At 37.6% G+C, this 10,373-nt stretch overlaps 1 protein-coding gene across 3 annotated transcripts in view; it reads right to left on the bottom strand.

Annotated features, from left to right (window-relative positions):
* Positions 1-1,708: 1,708 nt before the first annotated feature.
* The window catches only part of si:ch211-1e14.1 (UPF0606 protein KIAA1549), a 56,609-nt gene continuing 47,944 nt past the window's right edge, over positions 1,709-10,373 (bottom strand). For 2 of the 3 annotated variants that reach the window (XM_066684791.1, XM_066684792.1), the window contains 4 exons: positions 8,452-8,504; positions 7,402-7,544; positions 6,221-6,348; positions 1,709-6,023 (listed from right to left, as the gene is read on the bottom strand). In XM_066684791.1, the coding sequence (XP_066540888.1) occupies positions 5,778-6,023; positions 6,221-6,348; positions 7,402-7,544; positions 8,452-8,504 (570 nt within the window). In that variant the 3' untranslated portion in view covers positions 1,709-5,777. The remainder of the gene's footprint in view (positions 6,024-6,220; positions 6,349-7,401; positions 7,545-8,451; positions 8,505-10,373) is intronic. The other variant, XM_066684793.1, reaches the window with a different exon arrangement.

Raw genomic sequence — 10,373 nt, 5'->3', positions numbered from 1 at the left:
ATACAGTGCCCTATTGTCATTAGGCATGGTGATCTTAAGCTCGTTTGCAAGCTGCTTCCAATGTTGCATTCTTTTGACCATGATTGTCCAATCTGTTCATACACAACTTAACACAGATGTCAGCAAGGGGCACAAGTAGATTAATTAATCTATTAGAAGAAATATCCACAAATATTTGGACATATAGTGCAGATAAGTAATACCCACTTCTGAGATAAATATATACATAGCACAGAAAGTAAGGAAATTTGTGTTTGGAAAATTATTTCTTTGTTGTAACAATACTTCTTGGCAATAAATCCTTAAACCGTTGGAAGCCTGTTAATTTCCCTTTTAAATGGTGCCACATTTGTAAGGAACATGCATTTGTGGGATGAGCAGTAGAGCTGAGTATGTGGGTTGCGCCCATGAAAAATTTGCCAAATCCTCTCTGCTATTGACATTTCAACTGTATAAGATTTATTGCCAAGAAGCACTGTTACAACAACGAAATAATCTACCAAACACAAATTTACTTACTTTCTGTGCTATGTTAACAGGGGTTAGACAATGAAACTGAAGCACCTGTCATTTTAGTGTGGGAGGTTTCATGGCTAAATTGGACCAGCCTTGTGGCCAATCTTCATTCATTGCACATTGCACCAGTAAGACCATGTGCATCCAATGGTTGAAACATTGTGTCCTGAAGGCGGTGCCGTGTATCAGGACGACAATGCACCAATACACACAGCAAGACTGGTGAAAGATTGGTTTGATGAACATGAAAGTGAAGTTGAACATCTCCCATGGCCTGCACAGTCACCAGATCTAAATATTATTGAGCCACTTTGGGGTGTTTTGGAGGAGTGAGCCAGGAAACGTTTTCCTCCACCAGCATCACGTAGTGACCTGGCCACTATCCTGCAAGAAGAATGGCTTAAAATCCCTCTGACCACTGTGCAGGACTTGTATATGTCATTCCAAAGACACATTGACGCTGTATTGGCCGCAAAAGGAGGCCCTAGACCATACTAATAAATTATTGTGGTCTAAAACCAGTTTCATTCTCTAACCCCTGTATATAAACACATAAAACCCTGAAGTTATTTATAAAAAACTACTGCTGTGAATTCTGAAAATGGGCACGACTCAGGATTAATATTTATACCTATCTATATAAGTTTATATCAGTTGTTATGAAATGTTTATGTGTCCTTCAGCTAAGTGTTACCATTCTAATGATGACAGTGTTAATGTGCATGCTCTTAGTGGCAATATGATTAGGTTCTGCCTGAAACTTTAGAGGTTAGAGAGTACACAAGAAAATTAACATGAATGAAATACCCAATGTGTTACCCCCACCCACTCCAACACACACACACACACACACACAACCCTATGAGAAGTAATGTGAAGTAAATGTGAACCCTCACTCATAATGTTACACAATGAACAAATTGGACAGTAGAGAAGTCCTGAAACATTGATGAAGTCTTTTGTTGGAGGATGTAAACAGGACTTCAGTTACCTCTACAGCGAGAGTGCACAGAGTCACCATATGGGCACAGGAGAAATATGAGCTTCCTGCTGTAAATGTGTCATTTATTTTAGATCGCGGATGTGCAGATCACCAAAGGGAAAAGAAGAACAAAAAAAAGAAGCAAAACATCTTTAATAATCTTTTGGGGGAATTGCTTTTCTGAATTAATGAGCAATTATTATAGCCACACACACTAGGATCAGTGGAAAAACACACACTGCTCCACAAATGGAGATACATGTTTTTAATTGGACAGCGATGCTATAACAATTGCAATAATCACAAACCAAGAAAATAATCCTTGCAATTTCTTTTAAAAATGGACATTGTAAGGATAGTATCTCAGCCCACAATTAAACCTAGTGCTTAAATAGAGAAATGCTGTTGTCCGGGACTAGGTTTCTTACCTGTTGCAAACAATACTTAAGTGTTTCAAAATTCATTCACTTTGAGTCCAGTAGATGGTGCAGTATGTGGACAAACTGCAGCTAAGAGATTTGCAAGAGACCTACATTGACAGGTGACAGCTAGTCGATCTGAATTATTGAATGCAATTAAGCAATATACAGTGTGAAGTAGCCAATATTATCATATTCAAATCATATGTAAATCATGGACTAGTTTTAGTTTATTATTAAAGCAATTTTTTTTATGAAATGTGTGCATCTTATATAAAAATTGCCAATATTATATCCATTCATAGGTACATAGGCTTCCCCAGGGCAAAGAATGAGAGCAGAGTAGCTTACAGCACATCTTACTTTGATAAATGCAGTGCAAATATTCTCCAAGAATTGTGTAATTATTGCCACTTTAAAAAGAGATTATACATAACCCTCAAATTAGAATGTGAGTACTGATAAGCTGAATTAATCACATGACTTCCTGCTATCTCAGGCTGTACTGGTTTTACAAGATTAGTCTGAATTTAAAATCTACTCATAAAATCTGACTGCGTTTTTCTACAATGAAAAATAACCCACCAAATCATGTAATTAACTCTGGGAAAAAGAGCGTCTGAAGACACGTCTTAAAGTGAAGGAACTCTCATGCACCACTGAAACCAACAGTTGAATGATCATAATTTTAATGTTATTTAAATAAAGAATCAGTAAAATTTAAACTACAGGTAGAGGGAGTTCCATCAAACCAACAAATTCAACAAAATACAAAGCAGAAAACTAATATTTAAACATCAGAACTTCAAATTATTCAACAGTTCAGAAGTGTTTTTTTTTAACTGAAATAAAAACAGTACTTCAGTTTCCAACTTTAACACAGGATTTTTGGGAACACATTTCAGAGCACAAAAGAAGGGACAGAAAGGTTGAGTGATGGTCAGTACCACAGAAAGTTTGTCTTTGAGTTCAATACGACTGGAAAAGCAACTGAATACTGCACTCTGCTAATACACTTTAAACACAGTGAATGTGGAGTATATAGTCAGTTAATCAATGACAGCTTGATGGAAATACATTTTAACTGTGAGTATGATGTAAATAAATACTGTAAATCTGTGTGAAACACTTTCACTGGAATGTTAGTTTCGAGCACTGCATTGCTTTGTTGCGTCAGTCTAAAGCAGTCAAACAGAAAAAAAAAAAACATAAACATACAACAAGTCATTCTCTGTGGTAATGCTTTGGCCCTTAAACCTAATTCATGCCATTTATAATTAATATCTTTACAATTACTGTTAGGTGAAACGTTTCAACAGAATTTTAGGGACACAGAGGCAAAAAATTGAGAATAAAGTTGTGATATTTTAGGTCACATTTAGAGAATAAAGTTGCAGTTTTAACAGAAAAAGGTGCCAATATTTCAATAATAAAGTTGTCAAATTACAAAGATAATGTTTAAAGTAGCTATAACTTTGTATCAATTTCACAAATAAATGAATAATCATCTCTTGACAAATCTGTGCAAGATTTTTAGTTAATACTGCAAGAGTTATTGAAAATAAGTGGACATGTTAATAACGTATGAATGCAACCATCGCAGTGGGACTAGGCAGTCCATCAGCAAGAGACCAGAGACTCTGCTTAGTGTTTGTAAGGAGATACATATCACTGAATTTAACTAACAAAATATAAAATACTGTGTAAAAGTATGTAACAATATAGAATCTGGACTGGTTCAGACCTTTACATTGTAGTTTTAAAAATGAAATGAATATATGTTGTGTGTCTTTCCTCAGCCCATCACAGTGGACCGTGACAACCAAAACTGTCATTTACATTTTTTCACTGTAGTTTCAGTATGTAATAACAGCAGGAATAAATCATTATGTTTTCTAAAGAAACATTCTGTGAAATTTTGATGTGTGTCTACAATAAAAACATAACAACTGTAAGGTCAAATATGAGCAATATTGTATTCTTTTGACACCCCTAACTAAACTATAAATCCGACACACCTAATCGTAATAACCAGAAAACGTTACCATCAAATTATTGTCCCTAGTTTCTCATACTATTAGGATTTTACCCTTAAAGTTTTATTTCTCAAAATATCACAACTTTATTCTCAAAATATTTTCTTTTTGATTTTCTTTTATATTTTTAAGTGTCCTTAAAGCTGTGTTTTACATTTAAATGTTACAAAGTTTAGGCTTTGATTAGTGTTGAGGAACTGACAAAGTAAAGCAGCACTAAATTTGTTCAGCTTCAAAAAGGAACAAAAAAGTAACACCATGCTTCATCTCAGAATCACTGGTGTAAATAACACTGCCTCATGAGCATCTTATTGTTCTGTTTACAGATACTCAGAACTAATTTCTAGAGCAATAAGCCATGCAGGACAAAGTGTTTACTAAATAAACAAAGAGTCAGCTTTAAAAGCTACAGTATATTTCTGGGACTTGCAGTTTGGTTAATATAACTCTTGCCTGTGTGAGATTCAAGTGTATAAGCCTTAGTTTTGACTTTCATAGATGGATTAAGAGTTTACTTACAGCAGACGGCAGTGTGTGGTTCATTGCCACAAAACTAAAAAAAAAAAAAAAATAGCACCACAAGAGGATGAAGTGAAGTGAGGTGCAGAGGGGGAAATTACTACTCAAAATCTAGGAAAAACCAAAATAGTGCATGTTAAAGTCACGGATGCTGGTACAAAGCATTTCTTTAAGGTATCAGTAACAAACCCTATGGTCTGTCCAACAGAGGCTTGGTGAAAGATTATATAAATGCAAAGGCAATGAGAAACAGCAATAAAACAATACAACTCCTTACAAACAGACACACCACACACCACCTCCAGCAATGAAAGTGCTAAGGAATGTGTGATGATCAGGTTTTGGCTGTAGTCCTCGCGGTCTACGCAGAAAGAGTACAATTGTTACTTGCTATCAGAGCTTCTGGGTTGCAATGATGCGTCGGTGAGTAAGGTAAACATTTTCAATGTAAAAACAAGAGCGAAGGTAATAGTCCAGTAATGACTGAAAGAGTTTTCTTTCTTTTGTCTCCATATAATGCTAATGTCAAGAACAGCATTGCTTTGTCCATCCGTGAGGAGAAGATGCCAAGAGATGAAACTTAAGAGGGCAGTGATATCACAGTTTTAAAAGATAAAAGGTGCTTAATATAGTTCTTTAGAACAAGGCCAGGGCAGAAGTACTTTTAGAGCACTAAAAATCACACACTTTCTCAGACAAACCAGCAAAACCCTTCTGAAGAAACCTATGGTGAGAATCATGGTAGCAGGATTACTGAGGACAGTGTCACTGTATAATAAGAACATATAATGTCTGAAACTATCTATCCAGATTATCTGAAGAGTGTTGTATTTTTATTTAATTCCTGAAGCTGATAAAATGTCGTTATTAAAAGTTTGATGGATGTAGCAACAGGATTTATAGGAGGTTGCACTTTCTGGGATTTAGCAGTCAATTGAGGAGTACTTAGTTAAAGAACCCTCCACAGTAAAGGACAAAAGTAGCTTTTTCTATGGCATTTTTCTGAAGAACTCTCTAATGCACCTTCATTTTTAAGACTGTATGTGACAGGGCCTTCACTAAATTTAGATACAATGTTCAGCTGCACTGACATCAGATAAAGCTTTAGCTACTGGTGAAGTAGTCACTTCCTCACAAATTTCAGAATGTCTTCTTGTTCTACCACAGTGCTCCTTGCGGCAGGGCAGCAGTGCCTACAGGGCTTACAGGGCTTCTTCCCCTCTCAAAAAAGCCACTTCCATGGGAAGTACAGTGCAGTGCAGTATTGCTGTTTGGAGGACCATAGGAGCCATAAACGGCCGGCTCTCAGCTGTGGTAGCCTGGGACGGCTGCTTGCTTCTGAGATAGTCGCATCAGCTCCTCCCGAATGGCTTTGATGAGTGAGGCGGATGAGTGGTTTGGAGGAGAGGACTCCTCGGGTGGGGCAGAGGTGGGGTATCCCAGGCCGATGGAGTCCAGGTGGGCAGGGGGAGCAGTTGGCTCCCTTATACCATTCCTGTTTGTCTGGAACAGAGGAATGGGGGGGTAGTCAAACGAAAAAGTGCAGAGATCCTGGAAGAGACAGAGAATGCACAAGGAAAGAAGGTAGGAAGGACGGAAGCAATGAGGGTAAAGGTGAAGATGAAAAGGAGACAAGAAAAGTAAAAGCTTAATGTTAGCAAGAGAGCAGGTTTTCAGACAGAAGAAGACAGCAGTTACAGAAAAAAAGTTGTGTGAAAATGTGTCTACTCAGGAAGGTTTTAATTTACAGGATCTCTGGTAGTAGGTCTTTTGAAGTCCTCTTCATTATAAGGCCCACAGTTTAAGCCAACAGGATGCCTTCCTTCCCCTAAACGGCCCGGCAGACCCACCTGGGTAAGGTGGTGTAGCTGAGCTCCTACACATACAAACCAATGTGAACATCCGGAAGCACCTCACAATGATTTAAATGGAATTTTAACAAACAGTACAAGGTGTCCAAGTTAATAATGCTTTGTTTTATCTGATATGTTTTTTAAAAACACTATGAAGAGGGTAGGACAATGACTTGAATGAAGATGAATGCACAAATATGACCTGAGTGACTAGTTATAAAGTAGTAGAGAGGTAGAGAGTAAATCTGAGTCTGTGTTAGTGCTGTATCGGTGTAAATAAGTATGAATTCTAACATAATGTGTGTACAAATTTTTACTTACGGAATTTTATATACAGAGAACTTGATTATTTAAATAACTATTATCTTAGATTTTTTTTAAATTATCGAATGATTATTAGGCGGCACGGTGGTACAGCAGGTAGTGTCGCAGTCTGGACCTGGAGGTTGTGGGTTTGATTCCCACTCCGGGTGACTGTCTATGAGGAGTTGGTGTGTTGTCAGCGTGGGTTTCCTCTCACATTCCAAAAACACACGTTGGTAGGTGGATTGGCGACTCCAAAAAAAAAAAAAAAAGTGTTCGTAGGTGTGAGTGAATGTGTGTGTGTGTGTGTTGCCCTGTGAAGGACTGGCGCCCCCTCCAGGGTGTGTTCCCGCCTTGCGCCCAATGATTACAGGTAGGCTCTGGACCCACTGCGACCCTGAACTGGATAAGTGCTTACAGATAATGAATGAATGAACATTTAATTATTTTTTTTTATGTTGAGCAGACATGTTTTGGTTCATACCTCACATTTAAGATTACAGAAGACTACAGAAAAAATGGTGTTTTAAAAACAGGAAAGCAAGCTACAGCAGATGCAGACTACATATAGCCTGTCATCATTTTTTAAAGTTCATTATTTATTTATTTATTTATTTATTTTTAACATTTACAAACTATTCTAAAAACACTGCATTTCTATCACAGTTAAACATCGGTGGCTTTTTGTTCTTCTGTATACACCTCAAGTGAATAGTGATTTATAATTTTAACAGCAAAAGAAAAGAATTGTTTCTGATGTGTGAAAGCTGTACCTGTGGTGCCTCCTACTGGTCGTGGTCTGGCAGAAGAGGGCAGTTCATCCATATAACCCCCTCTGTTGTTGAAAAGCACCTCAGACTGCAGCTGCTCTCCACCTAATCCTTCCCCCGGTGGGTAGCTGGACCCAAGCCCCTGCCTAGAATGAAATTTTTGCTCATATTTGAGTCACACTCTATAAGTGATTGCAGTATGTTTATTTAATAATAATATTATTATTTGTGTGTAGTAACATGTATATTATTATTTTTTTTTTGTGATGTCTCAACAGCAGTTTTAACGGTGCTGTCTGCCGCCAGAGGCACAGACATGTTACACTAGAGTGATGAAATAAAAATGGACTATGCTTGAATTATTGATGAGGAACCATGAAGTGGCCTCTAGCTGAAAAAAGAAGAGTGTAAGCCCAGGACAGGGAGAAATGGGGAGGGGTGAGGGCAATAATAGAAACGTCTAGACTATCGACTGAGTAAAAAAATACATAAAGACTGCCTAGTTTCTGCCAATCATTAGTGATGGAATAAGACATGTTTCAAGATTCAAGATGATTTAAATGTTTATATATGATGTGTTCAAAATATTAGCTCTAATCACAAAGCACACAGACTGGGTAGGCTTTTGAGCAAGGAGGAACCCCTCCTCCTCACCTCCCAGTTTTCCCAGTTCTCCTGATAGGATGCCCCCCCCCACATTGTGTAGTTTAGAGACAGCAGAGAGAGAAAGCAGAAGACATTCTTGCATGTAGTTTTATTTCTAATGCATTATCATTTAAAAAACTAATCAATACTGTATTAAAATCCCTATATCTTTTACAATCACAGAACCAAAAATCAATTTTACCTGAAAGTTCGTTTTATTAATTTTACATATGCTTGTAATTAGTGTTGTGCTCATAAATTTTCCATTGTAAAAATCTCCTTTAAAACATTGTTTCTAAACAATTAACCACTCATTAACACTCTGAATAACTGTTTTTCATAAAAGCAGTGAGTGGAACTCTCACAATTCACTCTCTTGACTTTTGGTTTTGTAACTGTGTAACTCACCTCTGGAGTAAGCCCTGTACTGTAGAGGGTGGCAGGCCTAACTCTGCATATCTCTGAAAAAGGAAGGAAACACCAAGTCATACACAATTTAACAACTTAAATCACACCTCTTAACTGCTTCGTGTTCCTCTATGCTATATGTAAAGACATAATTCTTTGTACAACACAATATCCCCTAAACCTATTTTCAGTCTTCAAGTGCAGGTACTCTGGATTGGAATCTGATCTTTCAGACCGTATTAACCCACTGAACTGGTACAGAGCAAAAGCTTACACTGAGCTACAGGGGGACTGCAATTCCCTGCACTTCTACTGGTACAATTTCCAGTTGAAAGAACTGCATGTGCTTGCTTTCATGAATTTCATGTTCACTTGTCAGAGAAAAATAAGTCAAATATCAAAGTTGTGATGCAAAGGGAATTATGTCAGCTCTAAACCAAATTAAGGCAATGATTATAAGTCCTAATTATGGGTGAAGAGTTTCAAATAGCTTTATGCTTCCAGAAGTGTGTGAAGAACCCTTTCAGTTTTCACTGTAGAGATCTTTTCTTGACATCTGGGAAAATCCCCAGTATGTGCTCCACCAATGTCATTCCACCGCAGTTACTCTGCCTTCGTCATTTGTGCGTAGCTCGCGCGTAGATCAAAAACAGAAAGCAATTAAGACTGACCATAAACATAATCAAATAAAAACTTGGAGCAACCCCCTCCTGCACCACCCACAAATTCAACCAGCCTGAAATCAAATGAGAGGCAATAAAGCAGGTTAGCTTCCCACAGTTCTCTGATGTAAGTCTTTTTTTTTTTTTTTTTTTTTTTTTTATCAGAAGAACATAAGTAGCATTCATTTACTTCCAGCAGTAAATAATCATCTGAGCCTGTAAATAACAGACTGGTTCTGACACACATGATATTTGGCTCATCAAATGTGAATGAGAATGCTGATTTTCTATCTACTGTTATAGACAAAATAAAGTGAATAGTAATGGAACATTTCAAGGACTGTTGATGCTGCATTTCACCAAAAGTGGAGGCTTGGATATACAAATATGTATTAGGTATTTTAACAGACATTTAAGAAGTCAAAATATTTTTTTGCCAAGTACTTTTCATCTCGTACAAATGTATGCTCACAGTATTGTAGTGTTATAAGATCTAGTTTTGTTTTTATATCCTTGTTTCAAATGGGCCCTTCCTCTGCTGCTGACTGGATTGTGATTTTTCAGCAACTGCTTGCCAGCTGAAGGAATATCAGCATATTTTGATCTGTAAGTTCCTAAAATCTTTTTACTCTTTAACAACACCAGTGCAGGTTAAACCCAACAAGCAGAGTTAAATGCCATTTAAGAATGGCGAATAGCCACTTAGTGCACACCCATTCTCATCTGTTTCTATAGGTGCATCACAGAGAGCACCCTGAAATGAAGCATCACTGTAAGGTACAGACGACTGCCCACATCCCAACACTAGGTCAAGTTTTCCTGCCATCAAGGACATCTACAAAATCTGCTATATAAGGAAAGCCTTCAGCATTCAAAAGGATGCCTCTCACCCCTCACACTGACTGTTTATAGCCCTCCTGTCTAGACGAAGGCTTTGAAGTACCAAGGCCAAGTCGTTCAGACTATAATACCATTTCATCCCATAGGCAGTCAGACTGCTGAACTCCTGTGCTTGATGGATTTTAAATCACTCAACTTGTTAACTCAGCTCTCATCTTTTGCCCAACACATACTCCACTCAGTCACTTTACACATCCTGCACTAACTCTGAATCACTTTTATGCTGCTAAAGACTATAAATATTCATCAGGATACTGATAAAATATTTAATTCATTGTCTGTAACCACTTATAAAGTGCAGGGTGGCGGTGGGTCTGGAGCCTAATCACTGGGTACAAGTCCTTGCACCAGTCCTTACTG

Source organism: Hoplias malabaricus, chromosome 11 (assembly GCF_029633855.1).
Source record: "Hoplias malabaricus isolate fHopMal1 chromosome 11, fHopMal1.hap1, whole genome shotgun sequence".
Taxonomy (NCBI): Eukaryota; Metazoa; Chordata; class Actinopteri; order Characiformes; family Erythrinidae; genus Hoplias; species Hoplias malabaricus.
Note: the sequence above shows the minus strand (reverse complement) of the source record. Positions and strands in the feature narration are given on the sequence as shown.